The 22,322-nt window shown below is 44.7% G+C and overlaps 2 protein-coding genes across 2 annotated transcripts; both read left to right on the forward strand.

The window, feature by feature from the left end:
• Window positions 1-651: 651 nt before the first annotated feature.
• LOC124195350 lies at window positions 652-11,269 on the forward strand. Its single transcript, XM_046589705.1, has 3 exons — window positions 652-752; window positions 5,714-5,886; window positions 6,317-11,269. The coding sequence occupies exons 2-3, from the start codon at window positions 5,727-5,729 to the stop codon at window positions 10,891-10,893; spliced, it is 4,737 nt and encodes a 1,578-aa protein (XP_046445661.1). The 5' UTR covers window positions 652-752; window positions 5,714-5,726; the 3' UTR covers window positions 10,894-11,269.
• A 4,164-nt stretch (window positions 11,270-15,433) lies between these two features.
• Window positions 15,434-21,579, forward strand: LOC124195393 (mucin-2-like). Its single transcript, XM_046589767.1, has one exon. The coding sequence runs from the start codon at window positions 15,677-15,679 to the stop codon at window positions 21,524-21,526; it is 5,850 nt and encodes a 1,949-aa protein (XP_046445723.1). The 5' UTR covers window positions 15,434-15,676; the 3' UTR covers window positions 21,527-21,579.
• Window positions 21,580-22,322: the final 743 nt, after the last annotated feature.

Raw genomic sequence — 22,322 nt, forward strand, 5'->3', positions numbered from 1 at the left:
TTTGGGGTCGTTACTCGGTGAAATTGATTCGCATTTAATGATGTTCCTATTACAAGTGATGTTCTCGTTCAGCACGAACTCTGCGTCTGCATGGAACAGTATACCGTTCAAATTTCTGAACGCTCCATTTTTTATTCCCGCACCGATCCGCGTGGGGAGGGGGGGAGGCGTATTCTCACAGAAAGTCAGAGTGCATTCGCCGCCTTTAACCGATGAAAAATAGTCGGTAATAATGGCAATCGAAAAACAATTTCTTTCCTAGCAATTTCCCAAACGATTTTTTAAAAAATCAAAAGAGATTACAAAAAGCGGAGAATATAGTCAAGAATATAGTCAAAGTAAGTGCCTGACATTTTAAGGGGAATGGTTTGGAGTCGAAATTCGTTGGTTAAATGGAATGTTTGCGCTAGAGAAACGGGTTTGAGCACCCTGAAGCGCATCGTCATCACAGCCGCATATAGGTAGTTCACGGCCACCTGATACTCTCCTCTCGGTATATGTTTACTGCCGTCTTTTTGCCTCGATAGCCTATATAGTAGTACAGTTTTGATTGTGTGTATACATAGTCTGGCTCCACCTACCACTGGAGGCATCGTCATCTTGCAAACTATATCTTTAGCTCTCGGCGTGAATCTCGTGTTCAGTAGTTGAATTCAATTCCGACAGATCGGATCGCATACAAGTTCTTCTTTCATCTCGAGTGTGTCTCACATTTCAACAGCCGACCGCGCTTGCCGACGTATATACAGCAGGTGAACATATTATTATTCAACCAAAGGGAAAAGACAAAAAATCAAAAGACCGTGAAGTTTCTTTCGCTAGTGTCTTCCGACACGACAACGTCATTTATTTTTGTTTGTTTTGTTTGTTTTTTGGTTTTCTCGGGACCGTTAAAGAGCTCATCGCCAGATATACCTTAGACTTTTCTTTGAGCTGCTTTCAAGGCACAATCCTTGTTTGTCCCATTGTTTAAACGGTAAGTCACTTTCAATCACGCTTGTTGTTGTTTTTTCTTTTCTTTTTTGTCACGGCGTATAGACTATACTGCACATGTAGGACATCTAACGCGCAAGGAGAAGCGGAAACCTGTCGCGCTTCCGTGAATTTTTGTAACTCTTAGTCGGATGACCGCTCGTTGGTTTTTAAGCGCTCTCTACGCGCGCTATCGTTTACGGCAGCGGTCTCTGCTATATTAACGAGGACTGTTATAGATTTTTAGCCTGCCTATAGCTGGCTGGTTTTGACAACAATAAAAAATTTTTGCGGTCGTTATTTGAAGTTGACAACCCACAAAAGCGGAGAGGGAAGCCGAGTGCACGGTTGAATTTGGAGTCAATGGAAACAGCTCGTCTATTGAATTGTCTTTTCTTCTGTGTGAAAGACACTGCACCTGATTGAAACCGAAAAGACAATGCATTTGCCCGTAGCGCTCTCTCTCTACACCATCCATAATTCTAACTGTATCTCTATATAGACTCGTTCACTTGCACGCCGACATTGTGGGAAAAAAATGGAAAACTTTTGGTGGCGGTTGTCGGAAATGATTTCTGAACAGCGAACTTGTTCCCAAGTGACGGCTGATAGCAAACGTAAAAAAAGAAACGGACGGCCAAAGGAAAGGGAAATATAACGCAGTATACATGAAGGTAATGAGACAGGTACGGCATGAACAATAGTTGATATAGTGTAGCTATAATTTATGCCGAGTGTAGAATTGTTAGCCTAGCTTTGGTGTGCAATATAACGGTGCTCTATACAACACGAGTATTGTTCAAACTGTCAAGACACATTGCTTTCGCCATCGTTCATTGAAGCCGAGCCTTTTTTGTTCCTTGATTGGCAGGTCTGTCACCGAACGACAATCCACTAAGGAAATGTTATCATCGTTATAACTCCTTTCCCTGTACTCTTATCACTTATAAGAGAACTGTACGCTAGTAAACGACCCAATTGTTTCTTATGTATCCAGCATTCTTGATAAAATAAGATAATAGCCTCAGACACTACAGAGCAAGGCACACTCAATTCGTAACGCATACACTTTTTAAACATATGAAACATGTCCAACATCTGTAACAATGTGTATAATACAGTCTTGCTGCACGTAGACGCAGCTCTGGACTCTGCTGTAGTACGGTTATAGTTGCAGGTGCAACAGGTGGTTGGAAAAAAAAAATCATGCGGCTTTCGGCTTTGTCTTTCGTGTGTCAGATGTCTGTCCCTCTTGTGTTGTGGGTTTCCTTTTCGTCTAATTTTCCTTTCTTTCTTCTTTCCCTCTCTGTTAGTTGTCGGAAGCACGCGGCAGCACACCGGATGGAAGTGAATGAGACCGCGGAAAGTTAAGTCAAATAAACTTAAGAATTAGAGAGTGAACTTGTTGGCTTATAGCTGGGAATCCTGATGGTCATTTCAAGTTCAAGTTTACTCGGGAAAAGAAAACGTCATTTTACGCTGAGACTCTTCTTCGTGTACGTTCCGCAAATGCCAAGAATATTTATTATGATATTACAGCGACTACATTAGTGTGTCGGTTGTCATGCGGTGGACTTTAAGGTCCCCCCCCCAATTTCCACCTTCTTCCGGAATGAATATCTGCTGCCATTGCTTCTTTAGTGATCATCATCAGCGGCATACTCGTACATAACGGAACCGGACTGTCTTCCTATACATCCTAATGGTTTTTGCGATTCCCTGGTCTATGACTGCATAATAAGTGGCGGTCGGACGCGCATCTCATTTTGGCATTTTTCTCGTCTTTGACTGCACGATACGAGTCCTGTTATTTGAAAAGAAAAAACTTCACTTTGCAGCATAATGGTCTTAAACACGTACTCATTTTTAGACTTTGTACGAGCGCTTGGAGACTAGATAAAGAGTGAAAATCCGCAGCTGGGCAATAAAGCGTGCACACTGCATGTTTAACTGTGAGTCTATATGGAGAGGTTGTAACGGTATTGAGCTAAATCATCGGTTGCACGATGACGAAGCCTCAACGAGAAACAGATTTAAGTCGCTGATCAATGGAGCGCTGCTTCCGTCTGGTATTTAGGCTGTTGAAAACAAGCGCTCGACAAAACGTACCCAAAATTTACAAACGTGGCAGTACAAAAGTGACATAATAACCTTTGAATAAACCAATAGCCTGGAGAAAGGCAATTAACCTCCAAGCAACTCAGCAAAGGTCGGTCGGTTATTATCACGGAAGATTTTTCTCGGGAATTCGAGAGCCAGCTTGGCGATATGTTCATAGACAAAAGATATAGGTTTTATTTGGGTTGCACGTGTATAGCTGCACGCAGACGCGTATGAGTACGAAATCTAACGGATTTCTTTTCTGTTATTATTGTTCAACTATAAAATACTGCTACCTGTTATTGTTGCTTCTTATTATTGCATCTTTCCAATGTGAGAACGAAAAATCGCGCCGTCCGTCAAACAAAAGTCAAATGCGACGAAAAAAAAAATGAATATTTTGGAAGTGTGAGATTTTTTCCCCCCTCTGCCTTTTTTATTGACGGAGATATTTCGACTGGAACGATGAGCGATTAACATCTATGTACTATCTACGCACGGCTGATGTTCAGCGTCGATGTAGTACTTACGTATAGTATTCCCACTCGGCAACAGGCGGTGGGCTTCATTGAAGATGGCCCAGGATATACTGTACCGTACGCGCAGAGATGCATAGGTATTTGTTCGAACATCCAGACTGACGATTGAAAATATTTTTCTCTGGGTTTATTGTGGACGAATCGAACAGCGTCAGAAATTGCGGGAATAAAAATCAAGAAAGTACTATAGTGGCTGTTTAAGTGAACGGATTCATTCAGCTCCCAGTGTTCTCATTCTCATGAGGAACATTGTGGGTAAAACGCATTGATTGTGGGTATGTTGCATTCTGTTTTCCCTTTCCCTTACAGCGTATAAATTCTGCCACCAAACAGACATCTTTTTTTAGCGGTTCATTGCGACATTGACACCTATTTCACATTAAATTCTACCCGGAAAACAGTAATTATGCTAACAATAATACACTGTTATAGCGTTTTCAAACTGATTCTACTCTTGTTATTCAAATCTGTTGCTAATAAATTTCCACCTCATTTTCTTTTTGCTTTATTCCTGCTTTTTCTTACGCTTTGAATGACGTCACTATATTTAAAATTTTACGTAGTCCATTTTCAAATTTTCAAATTCTTAAATTAGTGTATTTTCTTACATCTATTCGGTTTGGCGCATGAATAAACTGTGAGATGTCCAGCACGAAAGTGGGCGGATTTTTTCCAGAAGAGAAAAAAAACCCGCCCAGTTACTGCCACTGTGCATACGGGATATACCCCAACTATATGCGCTCACGCCTCACGGCGTGTAGCGTGAATATCGAGACAGAAGTATCTCTATATAAGTGTCTAGCTGCTCGCTGGCCTCTTCAGTCTCTCATCTCTGAGCTTCCCTGGCTCATTGCTGTTGTTTTTCCTCCTGAAATTATACCCACTCTCGTTTCCTAGCCGACAAAGTGGCCAGTCAAAGTGCGAGTATATATTTAGCCATCCGAAAAAAAACAGTGTCGAAAACAATCTGAAAGTTGTTTCTGAAACTCTGCGTCTGAAACTTTACACCACCAACAGCAGAAGGGTGCCGGGTGTTGGTAAAAACACGACAAAATAGTCAAGAGAAAAGAAAACGAAAGGAGAAAGCAATCGGAAATTCGAGAAAGAGATTCAATCGGGATTTGGAATTCGTCAACAGGTGGTGGCGCATAGCGTTGGGGGGTAAGTTTGAATCAAATAAACAGTTATGTCCTTAAGGGAAGAAATCATTCATTTAAAAAAGAAAAATGGCCACACACAAAAAAAAAAGAAGAATAGTGTTGCGTCACTGTCTGCCTGCCTGCTGTAGCACGTAAAGAAACTACGTAATTCTCTAACCCAGCCCGCTGGTTTTAGCACGATAAAAGACTAAAAACCTTCTGGACATACCAGGAAACAGAAAATAAAAGGAAGAAAAATCAACTTTCGGCTAAAAAAAAACAAACAAACAAACAAAAAGAGAAACATCAGCTGTTTCGTGTACAGATGACAAGTAATAATTATTATCCGCCATTCTTTCACTCACCCGCAATTAAGAACTGAGCCGAATTAAGGGGTTTTGCGCGCCCGCTATACGCGTTTCCTTCTTTTTCTCTTTGCTCGTCTCGATGACCGGTTGCGCATTTACTCTCGCCCCGAGTTACTAGTCTACACACCCCATAGCCTGAGCGCCTGTTGTGAATATTAGTGTATGCATCATTGCGTCCGTTCGTACCTTGTTTCGTTCACCAGCGGTCGTTGATTTTTCTTTTCTTTCCCTGAGATAGAGAGAGAAGATGCCCAGATTTTTATCGAGAAACCAGTGAAGCCGTTACAGCCCAAAGAGGCAAAGAACCTTCATCCTGTTCTTCTTCTTTTCTTCTCTTTTTTCCTGGTTAATTCACGCCGTAAGTGTAGGGTGACCAGTCGGAAGATTACTGATGCAGCATCTCTAATTACGGCAACTAACCATCTGGCAATCAAGACAATACCGTATACCTTATAAAGCCACAAATCCGTGGTTTTGAAAAGTCTGTGTAAATGAATACTAGTTTCGTTACGAGCGCCATCGATGCTGAATAATTGTTTTTCTAATAACTTTCTTTTATTGTCTTTGGGGATTTTCCAACCATTTTCTTTTATAGTTTTACTGTTGGAATGAATTCAAATGACGAAGCAGCGGTAAGAGGAACAAAATCTTCATCAACTGGTACAAGTCGAACAAGGATGCCGTACTCAAAGACGTTAGCTCTGATCCTCCTGGTGTCTAGCTTCTGGCAGATGGCCCACTCGGCCCCAACACCTCAACAAAAAGATGGTACAGTATTTAAACTTCAAAAGACTTATAGACCATCTTTTACATTTCAAAATGTAGGAAGGAAATCAAATGTTTATTGTACTACTGGCCGTCAGCCAACAAAATGGAAATTCTTTATCGAAAAAAAAAAAAAAATATTCCTGAAGCTAAAGTGCTGCGAGGAATTAACCGCCAAATTGCCTACATCGCTCAAAGTCATTTACCGTTAAATTTCAGCAATGAGCGCCACCAACAGCCGCCAGCGCATTTATCGAAGCTTGTAAGAAACGGAATGAATAAAAGACAAAAGATCTTCTTTCGTCACGCTATAGTGTTATTTTGGAGAAACATGCCGGTTGCTTTAGTATACCCGAACTAAAGCGTCTCGTATTTTAGAATGAAATATTTTGGTGTTGGTAGTTCTTACATTTTTACTTTGTTTTTTAATTAGCAGCTGCTGGACAGAGCGACGACGACGATTCGGTATTAGGTGCTGAAAGTTCGATGGAGGCCGGAAGAGATTACGACGACGCAACAACTGAATTAAGGTACGGAGGAATGTGGGAAGAACCCGTGGAGCCGCCCGATATCCGTAACCCAAACGGCCCCCAATCATCACCTGAAATTGATCCCGCTCTCTCCTCACACCAAGAAAACGCACAGCATGCCACCACCTCGATCAACACCAATCCTTCACTCCCATCGATGGTGATGGCGCAACGAATCCTGGAACAGGAAGACCAGCCCGATTGGGTATTCAACATCGTCATCCAGAAGGAGAAAGCTTTAAAGTCGGCCTTTATCGCGCCGGACGTCAACTGGCTAAGAGATTTGGTGCCCAAAGTGGTCGACGTTGCCGACAAACCTGACACGTTGATCAAGGAAACCATATTCAACGCCATAGACAAGCAGGACGTCGTCGTCAAAGCCGATCACATCGAAGACAGTCAAATCTTCATCAACGTCGTCAAGTCACAGGTCGGCTCGCAGGACGAAGTGCCTGAAATCCTCGCCCGTCTTCGAAATCTGATGCAAACTGGCGGCCCAGCTGTCGATTCGCTGTTCCAAAGGCAAAACAACGGCAGTGAGCCATCGAGAAATCGAGCCGTCGTCATCAACGTGTTAATTGTCAACGTGTTAAACGTTAATATCCTCAACGTGATCCTGCCACATAGTAAAGCCGTTATTCCCATTGTTGACGAAAAGACTGCAACAACCGACTCTGTTGTCGAAGAAGATTCCTACATCGTTGCTCTGAAAGAATCTCAAAAGAATCGGAATAAAGCAGCCGCTCCAAGAGACGTCGATCCTCATCACGAGAAAAAACTTGAACATGTTCCGCATTCAATTGCCGGCAGCCCTGCGGCCCAGCAACAAGTCAACGGACGTTACTTGACTGAAGAAGAACATTCGTATGAACCTTCTTCGACGGCTAGACCTTTGATGGCCATGGAAAAAGACTATTTGAGAAGTCACGACATCCAGCCAACACTGCAACAGCTGGTGGATGATAAAAAGCCATTGAAAGAAAAATCTCCCCAGATCGATCCTAATGCTAGCCTCGAATTCGTTAATTTGCCAAGTGGACCGTATTTTACCAGTTCAGTTGAAAAACCCTTAGAGCTCGAGGTCCTTATTGTAGAAAAGAGCAACAAAAGTCAAACTCCTGGAGTCAAAATCCCTGGAGTAAAAATCGAGAAAGTAAAAGTCCCCGAAATTAAAGTCCCTGGAGTAAAAGCCGCGGAAGTAAAAGTCCCTGGAGTAAAACTTCCGGAAGTAAAAGTCCCAGCAGCGTCTCCAAAACCGAACAACAATCCGAGTAAAGTGCAAAAGGTAGGAATGGTGAGTTCTATGACAAACAGGGCCACCAATGTCATCAGAAATCAAATCAGAACGATTGGCTTCTTCGGCATTCCACTGTTGGCCGGTCTGGCCGGCACAGCGAACGCTTGGCTGCCGGCCATGAGTGCGCTCGGGCGTCGCAGAAAGAAGAGATCCACCCTGGGATACGAGGAATACGATGAATGGCAGCCCAACCGTAAAGTGGTTAATATTGATGACCGCAGACGGGCTATAGAAGACGCCCAAGTGCTAGCCCTATTGATGGGCAAGCGTTACATGAACGTCAGCAAAGAATCGCTGCAAGATTCCATAGACAACTGGAAGAATCGCGATCAGGAAGCCAACGCTGCCGTTGCGCTTCATACAACCGAAGCCAACAAATTGGCCAGCACCAACAAACCGCTTTGGTTTCAATTCAACCGGCCCGGAAGCGCTCAAAGCAGGGAGACTACAACCTCAACTACCACCACAGCGCCATCTACCATCAAAAGAGCAAACTACAATGAAGATGAGAACTACGAGACCAACACAAATCAGTACTACAGTAAACCTTCGCCCTTGTTTTATTCGGCAGCCGGCTCGACAGGAGACTCCATGGAACACAGAGAAATTGTCGACTACGACGAAGCCGAGACTGCTGGACCTTCGACCTACTCGACGGGCAACGCGCTAACGGAATCCGGCGACTACGAAATGGAAGACAATAATAAACCAGTGACGCAATCAGAAGAAAATACGGCGACAACTCATTCAGAATCGGTGACGCCGCACATTCACATCATTCCGTCAACTTCGCCGTCCGGCTATGATTTCGATATTGTAGCCAATTTCGTCCAAGCCATGATGATGAACAGCAACAGCAAAATGAAAGAAAATCCCGTCGTCGATGGACCGGAGAATAGGGAAGACGTAGACGGTGGCCCGGAGAATAGAGAAGACATGATGGACGGTGGCCCGGAGCACAGGGAAGATGTGGACGGGCCGGAGCACAGGGAAGAGTATTATTTAGTCAAATCACCCTCAATCGTCAACAGCTCGTATCCGGGTGGACTTCGAGTCCCAACTACTGGTACGACTGTTAGTCTCTTCGCGGCCGATCCCATCATGCCCAACTGGGGTGTTAAAAGCGAGAACGTCACCAACAGTCCAGTCACTTACGTTTCGCTCAAAGCGCCACCTAACGTTATGACTAGACCGTTCAAGACGACGACCAGTACGCAGCCAGCCTCATCGTCTGCGGATTACGACGACACTGATCTCATTGACGCTAGCGACTTACCCGACACCTACGATAATATCGGAGCGCCTCTTCAGTTTCACGAAGATGAAACGGGCATTACTTTTTTCGTCTCCAAAGAGGTTCCTGGGAAAACCACCACTCCTATTTCGTCGACTGCCGGATTGACGGAAAAATACGCGACCACCAACAAGCCCTTACCGCATTGGTTCAGCGACCCGTTCGAGGATGGACTTTTTGTCGGATCGAGTACTGCCAGCACGTCCAGACCTTCAGTTCCGCCAACTTCAAGCGTCTCAACTACAACTTCAAACACTCCACTTCCCAGCACTCAGTCTGGAACTAAACCAACTGTCCCGGCAACACGACCATCCGGTCTCAGACCCAACGTGCAATTCGGAAACCGACCATCGTCTCCACTTCCAAACTTTCAGCCTGCAAACCAACCAGTGTTACAACCGTCCAATAGTAAACCCAATTCTCAACCTGGAAATCGGCCGTCAGCACCTTTTTTCAACACACAGTCCAATTTCCAGGCTGGAACTCGACCGCCTGCACCGGTAACCCCTCCTTTGCAGTTTAATCGGCCGCCTAAACCGATATCAACTCCACCAAAAGTTCAGTCCAGTCGACCATCTTCATTGCTGACTATGGCCAGCTTTGCGGCGCCCAATCGGCTGAAACCGACGGTTCCCCCACCTGTCGATGTCTCGTCCATCGGAGGATCTCAGAACGTCAAAGTCACCGTGACGAATCCGCCGACGTTGGATTTGAGCACATTAAGTGGAGACTCGTCGCTGGTGTCAGCCACTGTCGACAAGCACAACGTCTTGTCCAGCATAATCAAAGGAGCTGCAAGCAGCCCGTTACCGTCCAACGATCAATCAACTACCGGACCTAGTTTGGTGGATAGCAGTAGCGAGATGAACAACGCGTTTGGAATGTACAGCAGCGCTGCATCGCCCAGCACCAACCGCCCGATTACAACAACGACCAGCGTTGAAGAAGTGGTGGGCTCGACAGTGGATAATTTGGCGACCCAATTGGAGATGAATCGCACTAGCTATGTATCGACCAAACGGCCGATTGGAGGACTTCATTTTATCAACACGTCAACGGACGTTGTCATCCTCAGTCAATTCGATGTCACGCCCAGTTCAATATTTTCTACGCCTGATGAAGAGTCCATGGAAGCTGAAGAAGACTACTCCATCGAACCCTCTGACTCAATAGTCGTCGATGCAGCCGAAGGGAATCAACCGGACTCGGTGCCGGTCGTTTCTAATTTGGCAAACCTTTTCATCGCATCGTCCGGGAGCAGCGACTCCAGCTCTTCTTCTTCTTCCGGCTCATCTTCATCCGGTGATGTTAGCAGCGGAGGTGTCACCACTTCAACAACTGCAGCGTCATTCGACCCCTTCGCCATGTTCTACACTCTCGGCTTGGCTTCGGCCGGCATTTTCGCCCTGACTTTGCCCATTTGGGTTCCGATTGTAGTCGCCAAGAAGCGGAGACGTACGGGCAGTTACGGGCCAACGAAAAACAAGGTGGATAAGAAAAAGAAGAAGAAATATCCGGCCAAGAAAAAGAAGAATTATGCCTCAATTAAAGGGACATACGGAGAACCTCCACCGAATCATTACAAAGACCTCGACGAGGATTTAAATTACAACGATGAAGATTATTACCCTGCCGGTCCGGTGAATAAACATCATCAGTATCAAAGCACCACCATTGACGATTTGTATCGAGGCAACAGCCACGACGATTACCAAGACACGGACGCTGAACGCTATTCTCCTTTATTCCGTGATCTGTTCTCGTCCAACTCGGACGACGTGCTCAGCGATCCTGGGCCGCTCAGTTCCGAAGACATTTACGGACCTTCTTCGCCAGCGACATATTACGACGATCGGAAAGCAGCGCGGCGTCGACTCCCCAGCAAATAGTTCAAGCAACCACCAACTTCATTCAATTCCGAATTTCAATCACACCTTTGCCTGTAAACCAGACGTCACCTTTTTTTTTTAAAGAAAGAGTTTGCCGGCCCTTTTAACCCAATAACATATCTTTAAAAGCACAAACCCTCGTTAAAAAAAAACTGTTGTGCCTATATCTTTATTGGAAATTCTCATTTATTTATTACTTGTAAATTATTAACCGTTAATCTCATTCACTTATACTCGAAATCATCCCACTTCATTCGTGATATTTGTTCAGCATTTAGATTAACTACTACATTTTTTGGAGGCGATCGACTGCTATGAAATGTTGATGCATGTGTTATCATTTCCATTACCAAAATAAACCCCATCATATTTCGAATTCATTTGATTTTTCATTCCAAAATTTTCCAACCCCATTTTTGGCGCAATAATATTTGAATGCTAATAATTTTTTTTCTCGAATTATTAGTGACACCAATCTCCTGTCCGATGTCGGAGCGACAGAAAAAGAATCCAATAGCTTGGAGGAAATTTCGATAACCCAACAATTGACCAATCTCTCACTTATTCAATCAACTACTCCTTCCTTGCCTTCACCTCTCCCACAGGTTTTGACGGCCTCCTCCCCTTCCGTCACCTACACCCTGCTGAATCGCAACAAGCCGCCGATGCTGTTCTCTCCGGTATTGGCGTCGTCGCCATCGCTATCGACGCCTAGCAATTTATTATTACGTCAGCGCCCAGTGGCAGTTCCGGCAGCTGTCAATATCATCCGGACGTCTTCCACAACAACGACAACACCTCGACCGCCCAGACCCATCGCCAACAATAACACCGCTGTCATAACTAATAGCAACTCGTTGCCAAAACCGCCCAGCACCAATAACGGACTGAAATCGCCCAGCAACGTAACATGGGTAGCCACTACCACCGCACCGATATCACGACCAACAGTCAGTACTACCACCACCACTTTTGATTATAATTATGATTATTACGAGGATGAAGAGACAACAGTATCACCAGTAAGAAATACCACCCAAACTACTAATGCAACTAACCCAGGGAAATCAGGATCGTCGACTCTTAGTAGTAGTACGTCTACTCCTAGTAGTAGTACTACTGCTGCTACTATTCCAACTTTGCTGAGCACAACGAAGCTGATTTTGGCAACAGAGGCTATCCAACGTCAAGTTACAACCACCACTACCACCACGACAACAACAACAACAACTCCGAGACCGAACCCGGTTTACATTCCGCCGCCGCAGAATGTTGGAATTTTGAACGGACTCACACGGGCCGGTGGAGCTGGCCTGAGTATTGGAGTCGCTTCGGCCGCCTATGCTGTAATCGCCCTTTTCGGGATTCCTTTCTTAGGAAGAAGGAAAAAGAGATCAACAAGCTTTCAAGATCGTTTAGTCGTTACATCCGAGTATGATTCCGATTACCCTCACCCATGGTTGACTACTGAAGATTATTGAATTCATTGAAAAAGATCAATACGATTCGACAATCTCTCATTAAAAATTACTGTTATTGGATTTGTTTTAAAAGAAGTAAATGCATATATTGAAATTCTTCTTGTTATACTCATTGCGAAATTAAAGTAGTGAAAATTCTGAAAAATTATAATTTAAGCAAAACAACAGAAAAACTCGATTTCAAGAGGCCTATTCCCAGACAATTGTGATGAAAAAAACGTTGGAGGCTTGGTAAAAAAAAAATTTCAAGCTGCACTTTGCTTGAAGTGTTTAAGTTAAACTGTGTTTCAATTTGATTGTTTACCCACAGACAAAATTGTGAGGTATACAATACTGGGCCTGTTCTGCAGTCGTTAGGTTATTAAACACCCTTACTGAGTAAAAACAAAACCGGCAAATTCCCAGTCAAGAGCCTAGCTGTGGAATAAATATACTATGTCGCGATTTTCAATTAACGGAAAAAAGAAGAATAGAGAAACATTTGTCCTACCTTTCAGCCTGGGAAATACAGCCAGGCATCCGTTCAAGTGCTCATCCATACGTAGAAAAGTTGAATCCAGTACCAGGCAGGATAGGAAAAAGGGGGGTCCTCGTGAATACCCCCTCACTCGCATGGGTGTACACGTTACAGAAAGGGGAAGAAGTCGAGTCGACCGACATCAGTAGTTTCTCCAAACAAACGGGAATAAGCTGCTGTTTATCTAAATAAAAAATATAAATGGATTACGAAAAATATTTATAGAAACAACAACTCAACAAGTAAGGAAAAACTAAAAATGAAACAGTGGGTAAATCCAAATTCTTAGTAAATGGGGAGAATTTAAGGTTCCATGTAATAGTAATACACTGAATGTATTCAAATCATGAATCATTCAAATATCTGGCAGGACGTAGGAATAAAAGTATCACAAATCATTATCCTAGTAGTGCTGATACTGAGATTGTTGATGACAATATCAGGACAAGTAAAACTTGCATAATTATCTTTTTAAAATGGCTGGCTCAGCCCCAAGTCTACTACATTTGTGATTAGTGCAAACAGACTGAAACTGCCATGAATCAACAAGGGACTTGCATGATAAAATGTGGTCAGAAATTTAAAAAAAAACACGTTTAATTCTTCTATTCAAGTCCCGATTATCATTCCATTTTTATTCTTAGTTATTTTTACCTGCCAAACAGCATAGATTGGAGAGAATGAACAGCAGCGACACCAGATTTCACACGAGGTCCACATTTTTGTAATTTTATCAAACAGAGAGCAGACGACACTAATATTCAAATTAGTCAGCCATGTTTGTTTAAGATATCGATAGAGGGAATATGATCAATCAATAGATTAGTATTAGTCATTGAATAAAATTTGTTTAAGTTTAAGAATCAATTTAACTCTAAGTAGCGAAAATTTTCTCTGCCTCCAACTATTTACAGCTATATTTATTTGTTGTTTTATTGATTCTCGTAAAAACGAAAACAAGTAAATAAAAACACTGTTTTGTGACCAATAAATTGACGAGACGGTGAGAGAAAACGGTCTATCTGGCTGCTACGTAGCTGATTATATTTATAGTCTACATTCTTATTCCACGCCCCGATGATCTTACCTACCGCGTCACTCGTCACTTATGGCCAATAATAACTATGCGGAGCGTGGAAATATTAACCCTTGGAACATTCAAAGAAATGATTACCTCAAATTATTATTCTGCGAATTCAGAAACTCACTTTACTGTTACATAACGTACTACACAAAACAGGACTTTTACCTTTGTCCTCGTGAGATATTTGCAAATTACTGCGCCACCTGCACGATATTTTTTTTTACATATTTATAGATATAAAAACGAGAGGAAAATATTCTTTCGGCGTGAGTGAAGCTAATTTAATCGTGATTCACGTTAGAGTCATCAAGAACACGAGAAAGAGGAGATGCAAGATCTGAAATCAGCGGGAGCAACAGCAGGTATTAATATAGCGCACCGGTAATTTGGGCAACACCACAGCTTCGGATGGTCACGGACGATTGATCTCAGTGATCAAGAGGAAAAAGAAACATCTATATATCAACAGTTTATTGGATAAAGTCCGCTTATCCTATACATCCCGCTGAATATGTACTGTACAGTGTGCACATTTATGCATATCCTTCTCCTGGTTTATCAAGTCTACACATATACAACCCGTCTCCGGCATATTACCGTCAAATAACAACAGGTGGTTCACTGTTAGAATCAAACACATCTCTTAGCTGTGTATTGTAGTCCGGAAATGAATCCTTTTTTTTTATCCATTAACCCGTTATTATTATTAAACTATACACACAAGAAATCACGAGCGGGAAAGAGCATAGCAGCAGCCATATACACACACACACACATGTCTAGCGGTTTTGATTGCTTTCTCTCTCACTGGCTATATTATACATGCTGGTTATATGGATTCTAGCATATTATCGCCACAGCCGCCACTATCCCCACAACATTAATTCGCGCATCGTCGCCGGTATTTCATCGACTAAGAAGTAAGAAAAAAAAAACCCAAGCGCGTGAATTCAGGCGTGTCTTTTACCATATCACGGGGACAAACCGTTCGTTTTGTTGGGAGCTGCTGTGGGGCTTGTACATATCCTCTTATCGCTAATAATATTACCGAGAAAGAGCGGTGGGGTGCGCGCGCGCAGTCACCGAGCGTGGCAGTTGTCGCCGCGTCATTGAAACATTGAGAAAATGAACGGATGCGGCTCTCTCTCACCCTCTTATTCTGTGAGAGATTTTCTTGTAACTTTCAGTTTTTTTTTTTTCAATGTTGGTCCCATCGTCCGTTAGGTTCTTATGTATACCTGGGCAGGTGAATTCAGGCGCGTGGCGTTCCCTAACCGCGTCGACGACACAATCTTAATTCATTTTTGTCTTTCTTCTTTTGTATCTTCCTTCTTTGTTTTTTTTTGGTTTTTGTTGTTTCCCCCTTTCGCTGCTGTTGCCGATTATAACCACCACCACCACCAACCCGGAGGAGGCAAACTGATAAAAAGCGAAGTGATTCTCTGATCGCCCGTTTAGTCGTGCCGATGATCAAGCCGGTTGTCCGTGTATGTTATTGTTGAGTTTAGCCGGTGGTGCTCGTCTACAATCAAATTTGAAGGAAAAAACTAGTGACCCTGTACAAAAGTGCGGATGATTGCGAGTTGTGGCGTGGCGAGTGAATCAATCGATGAACGAGAATTGATAATCCACCTGCTCAAAGTGTCGTATTAAAACGCGCAACTAGTTTGATCTTTCGATAGCTATACAGACAGCAGTGCGATGATGCTGGCACGGCCATTCGTTGTGTTTCTGACGATGGTCGCCATCGTTTTCTTGTGCGCGATTTTAGATCCGACATCCGCGGCGGCTTTGGCAAAGATCGCATCGCTAAATGACAAGCCCATCAGCCCAGCAGCTAAAGAGAAAATGAATAACCCGAGTAGTACAAAGGCACCCGCAACTTGGGCGACACGTCCTAATAACGCCACGACTACTCGTCATTACTTGCCGACGCTCAATTTGTTTTTAAGCGACGGCTCGTCGTCGGAATCGCGGGATTTTTCGACTCGGCGGACGTCCTTCCGTCCGACCGGCTCACCGGCATCCAGCAAGTCGCCACTCAAAGGCTTCAACTTGATCATGGACGAAATATCTTCCCAAATCTTGTCCAACACGAGGCCGCCGGCGACTAGGACGACCGAGCCATTGAAAGGCGACGCTTATTACGAAAACAAAGAACGCACCACAAATCTAGCCGATCCAACGCGAGATGGCGTCCAAATGACCAAAGGTCCATTTTTCACCAGCAATCCCAAAATCGAGCACCATCACTTTCAGAACGTCGATCACCTGCCGGAGAACACGCCTCCAATCAAAGATTTGCCAATTCCGACGACGATCCGCCCAAATGGCCCGACGTTGAATTTGGTGTTGGACGGGCCAACAACAACAACAACAACAACCACCACCACTCGAAGGCCACCTCTTCGGCCGATCGATTCCCTATTGATGCAATACCAACAACGAGAGGACGACCAGCAATCAAACAAAAAGAAGAGACCGCAAGATAATCTGCTGGAATGGCTGGTGATGATGCAACAGCCAATAACGGGACCAGTTGAGCCGGTCAAGAGTTTCCCCATTGAAGAAGTGAAGAAATCCGTTCAGCCGGTAAAGCCTTTATCGGTTGAAACGATACTAACGCCGCCAGTCCAGCCCGTCAAGAGCGTTCCTCTTCACGAACTAATGCCACCGGTTATTGAAAATTTGCATCAGGAGAAATCGAATCAACCGAGCGAGGAATATGAATACGAAGAAGAATATGAGCTAACTGGATCGGGCGAAAGAATGAGTCTGGGACAGCCGCAAGTGCCCGTCAATCTGCCCAACAGACTTAGTAACGAGGTGGAACAGTCCAGCAACGATTGGAAACGTCCTCATTTAACGCCAGGGAAAATGGACCAAGAGGATTTCATTGGACCTATTGTGACACATCTCTTCAAGCCCAACCCATTTTCTTCGTCATCTTTGAACAAGAAATCAGGAACCGCTCCACCGGCGACGACTTCGTTCGGAACTAAGCGGCCCATCAGCAGCAGGCCGACTATCACGGTTGGTATGAGAGATTGGCCCGTCCAGGTAGGACTGCAAAAACCTTCTCCACCTGTACAAGTTGGGCTGAAAGAGTGGCCCGTTCAAGGGCTTCAGTCACGGCCCAAACCGACCAAACCGACTGTCAAGCCGGGCGAATATCAAATGGGCAACGTTCACGTGAATTCCGTGACAACTCCGGGCGGTCAACTGCCAAAAAGGAAACCGATCATGGGGAACGAATTTCAAATGAACAGCGGGACCGACACTATCATGGAACGTTTCAATTTCACCCCAGTCGCTACTCGACGGCCATTCGTCAGTTCTCCGGCTCCTGCTCGCCTTCCTCCCAGTCCTTACAAAAATCAACTAATCAATCCGCCATCAGCTCCGTTATTACTCACCGTGTCGGACAACGACAATCAGAGAGAAAGAAACGACAATAATCAAAGGAAAACGGCCAATTCCTATCAAACTCAATCTCGAGCTCCATCATACGGCCAGTCGTCGTATTACATGAATAACAATTCTCCGTACGAGCAAATCAACATGTACGCACAGCAAAAACCGCCGGCAATCGACATGAGCAGCTATTACGGGTACCCAAGTAGCAACAGTGGTGGTTATCCGAGTAGCGGTGGAGGCTATCCGAGTAGTGGTGGAGGCTATAAACCTATGAAGCCGGTGATTGATCCAGAAGATTATAATTACCAGAGCGGCGAAACAGACCAGGATCTCGACTACGATTATCCTACAAATGAAGAAGTCAAACCGCCACCAAATCCGTTTATTCCCGGACTAGGATTATTTGGTAATGAGGCGAATATCATATTAATCCCCAAACCCATCACCAGTAGCACCGCCAGGCCGCCGTTTTTCAGTTCTAGTAGTACGACGTTACGACCGAGCGGCCAATTTAGTACGAGCGAGCCTATTACGAATGAAGTAACGACGTCTCGTCCGTTTAGTCCGGGGCAACAAATGGGAATCATTGAAGTTGTCACTCCTGGGCCCTTGTGGCCTCCATTCGCTAGTAGTAGCACTACAACTCCTTCGATTCCACAATTCAGCACTAATAAACCCACTTTCAGGCCTACGAGACCTACGAGGCCAACTAAACGACCCACTAGACCAAGGCCAACCATAACATCCACAACACAGACACCAATAACAACAGGTACGAGTACACAAATGGGAATCATTGGAGGTGTCACTCCTGGTCCACTGTGGCCACCATTCGGCAGTAGTAGCACTACAACTCCTTCGACTCCAGTCGAACAGTTTAGCAGCAACAGACCAACTTTGAGGCCTACGAGACCTACGAGACCTACAAGACCCACTAAACGTCCCACTAGACCAAGGCCAATGAGCCCAACGACAACACCAACGACAACAACACCATCAACAACCACACCCACAACGACACCCACAACGACAACACCAACGACACCAACGACAACACCAACAACGACACCAACAACTACAACTACTACTACGGAAGGGCCCTTCGACCCGACCGATGACTACTATGATGAGGTAACAGATTTCAGTACCGGGAATCCAACAACTCAACAGGAAATGGTGAATATTCCCGGACTCGTTCCCAATCCTATCGGCATCACTAACATGAGCAATATAATTGTGGTACCGAAGCCAACAACAGTAGCGCCAACTATTGAGACGACGACGACGGTTCTCATTCCACAGATGATGAATTCGAATATGGACACGACAAATAGGCCGCTGGATGGAATCATCGACATTACACTGGGCATCACGACACCACCCAGCATCACAACAACGGCGCTACCGACAGAGTCGCCGATCACATCAGTTATTATTCCGATCACACAAGCACCTAGCGCGGGGTCCACTACAATTACTCCTACAACGCAACCGACAGTTACTGACGCCACTTTAGATCCGTCCGATTACATCTTTGTGGATCCATTCCCGGATTTCGGGATCGATTACCCGGAAGAAATGGCCGTAGATATTCCCGGAGTCATGATGCAGATTCCGATTGGAATCAGCAATGGGACAAACGTCATTTTGATCCCGAAACCAAATATTACATCAACCACATCCACCACATCCACCACATCGACTACACCGAGTCCTTTCCAGCCACTCGATAATTCCACCAATAACGAAATGGACATGTTCATGAATGCAGTCGGAATGCTGGAAGAGCAACTGGACATTGGTTTGCAGAATGTCGATTTCATGGAGAATTTTAACTTTGTTGGCACGCGCCCAACCATCCGTCCATCCAGTAGTACTACGCCTAGTTCAAATTTTCCAACCGTCCGTCCATCCAGTAGTACTACGCCTAGTTCAAATTTTCCAACCGTCCGTCCTTCCAGCAGTACGACTAGTTCAAATTTTCCAACCGTTCGTCCTTCCAGTACTACATCAACTAGTCCAAACTTTCCATCCAATCCAACAGCAGGCTTTCCAAGCGCTATGCATATGGATCCAAATCACCAACAGTCGACGACCCCCATTCCATTCCGTCCGCCAAGCTCGTTCGTAACATCCGGACCGTTGAATAATAACATGTTCCCTAATAGACCTCCTCTGCGACCTATTAGACCTACAGCTGGGCCCATAGTATATCCCAGTAATCAATTCGTTGATCCCAGTAATCAATTCGTTAATCCCAGTAACCAATTCGTTAATCCCAGTAATCAATTCGTTAATCCCAGTAACCAATTCGTTAATCCCAGTAATCAATTCGTTTATCCTAGTAATCAATTCGTTTATCCCAGTAATCAATTCGTTTATCCCAGTAATCAATTCGGATATCCCAGCCAACCTGTTTATTATCCAGAAGAATTTACAAAGCCCAAACCTGATTACGGGTCAATTAAACCCAGTTACGGCGCTCCGCCTCTCCGACCAACGTACGGAGTCCCTCCCCCGTCGTATTACGGCAGCGTTCCGCCAGTGGGTCCAACCTGGCCGACAAAACCGACCGACGGAATGTTCCAGCAGGGGACATCGACTATGGGACCGTCGATTGGAATCTTCCAGCCTCCAATCCAAGATCCGATAGGCATCAGCAATCCAGGAAACGTCGTCAAACCTTCGGGTGGCCGGCCACCGTTTTTCGTGTCAAGCAGCAGCACTACAACTGCGCCGGTGAGTTTCCAGCCAATCAATTTGGCCCAGCCCACACAGCAGCCGAGCGGCATCTTTGAGAGTCAAATGGGCAACTTTAACGGAAGTTCAGTTCCAAGTGGTGGAGGCGGTGATCCATTTGTGGTCGTTCAACCGCCGTTCGTCAGTCCGTTTTTCCCCGATCAGTTCATCACAAACAGACCTGCAACAACTCCTTCAACCACGACAACAACGACAACACCGACGACAACAACAACTCCGACGACAACGACAACACCGACGACAACTACAACTCCGACGACAACAACAACACCCACTACAACGACAGTCAGAACAACAACAACGACAGCAACTGAACGGCCGATAACAATTAAACCCCCGACAACAAGTGACACAACATCTTCAACAACAACAGCAGTTTCGACTTTGCTTCCTACCAGCACCGAAGCCCCCTTCGACTTGTTCCAGCAACAAATCAAACCCATTATCCCGTCCCAAATGGGAAACGGTTTCATCCCGCATCGTCCCCCATTTAACCAGTCGACACCTTCCACTGCTTTTAACCTAACAGCATTCCTCGATTCTTTCGCGACCTACTACGGAATCCCTTCGTTCTTATTCCCCGGCTATTACCAAATGGGCAACTTTTATCAGCTCTCAACCACCACCACCACCACCACGACGGTGGCGTCGACGGGCGATGCGATTGCGGGCGTCGTTGCGTCATCAACCGCTTCCCCTTCGTCAACCGACAATCAGCCGTGCAACCAGTTGTCAGCGGCAGAACTGACAACACCAAGCTCTTACACCGGTCCACCACCAACGACCACCAACGAGTTTGATGACATTTTGGTGACAGATTCGCCATCAATCCAACCATCTAATAAACCGTCTAATAATAAACCAACGCCTCCAATAGGGCTTCCACTGCCACCCAACCCAATATCTACCATCTTCTTCCCTAGTGTGTCTTCCGGTTCATCATCATCATCTTCTTCTTCTTCATCCGACGGATCCGTTTCCTCGGGTGGAATCACTGGTGGCAGTGTGACTTCATCCGGCAGCACAATCAGCGTCACGGGCTTCTTGTTGTTCTTTTTCTTTATCGCTTTGCCCATCATCTTTGGCTGTTTGACTCTTTTGGAAATCCCGTTCATCGTCAGCGGTGTCTTGGTGCTGGCCGTCGTTCCGCTGACCCTCATCCTTTTCCTCAAAGTCTCGGGCGCCTTCCACGGACGGAAGCACCGGAACTGGAACATCGACTGGAAGCGCATCCTGTCGGAACCCGACGACGAAATGCGGCGGCTCGAACAAGACGTCTGGGCCCTGCTGGACAGTTTTCCTTATCGGGAGATGGAAGTGACAACAACGGAGGTTACCTGGAATCATCTCGACGATGATTATTACAGCCGTTAAATAAATAAGAACGGGGAAAAAAAAAAAGGAAAACTATTGAGAACACACACTCATTGTGCTGGGAACTAGTCAGCTTTGAAGTGAAAACAACACACACACACACAGAAAACAACATAGATTACATAAATGGGTGGATGCATTTTCAGGTGGTTGCATTTTGGGGGTATTTAAAAAACTTTTTTGCTTGACTATAACATTTTCGCTTTTGGGGTATGCACGCACGATTTCCTATTAGTTTTGTTGTAGAATCTGGGGAGAATTGCACATCAAGTCACATTTTGTATTATAATCATCACTCATCGCACAAAGTTTTTTTGGGTTTTTTTTCTTCTTCTTCTCCAAACAAGTAAAAGTTTAGATAATGTATTAGGATATTGTATACACACAGCATTTTTAAAAATATAGACCAACAGATATTATACTACTGTTCCGGATCCACACCTAAATTATATAACCTCTCTTATAATACCACGCGAGCTAATGAGAACATTTATGATACGCACGACAATGATACGAAATAAAAACATTTGAAGTAGGTTACCCAAGGTTTTCATTCCAGATCTACATATAAAATAATACAATGTAATGGTCAATTCTCTATTGTATGCTAGCTGCACTCTCTCTCGTTTGTTGTGTTCGTTAAAACATATATAGATATATGCTGCTATATTACATCCCTGTTGTTTTCTATACGTTATTACATGCAGCGGGAGACTTTGCTGGTATATATCTATCGACTCCGCTTTCCCCCCCCTAAGTATCCCATTTCACTATATCTATCCGCGTGTGTGTGTAT

Source organism: Daphnia pulex, chromosome 6 (assembly GCF_021134715.1).
Source record: "Daphnia pulex isolate KAP4 chromosome 6, ASM2113471v1".
NCBI classification, from domain to species: domain Eukaryota; kingdom Metazoa; phylum Arthropoda; class Branchiopoda; order Diplostraca; family Daphniidae; genus Daphnia; species Daphnia pulex.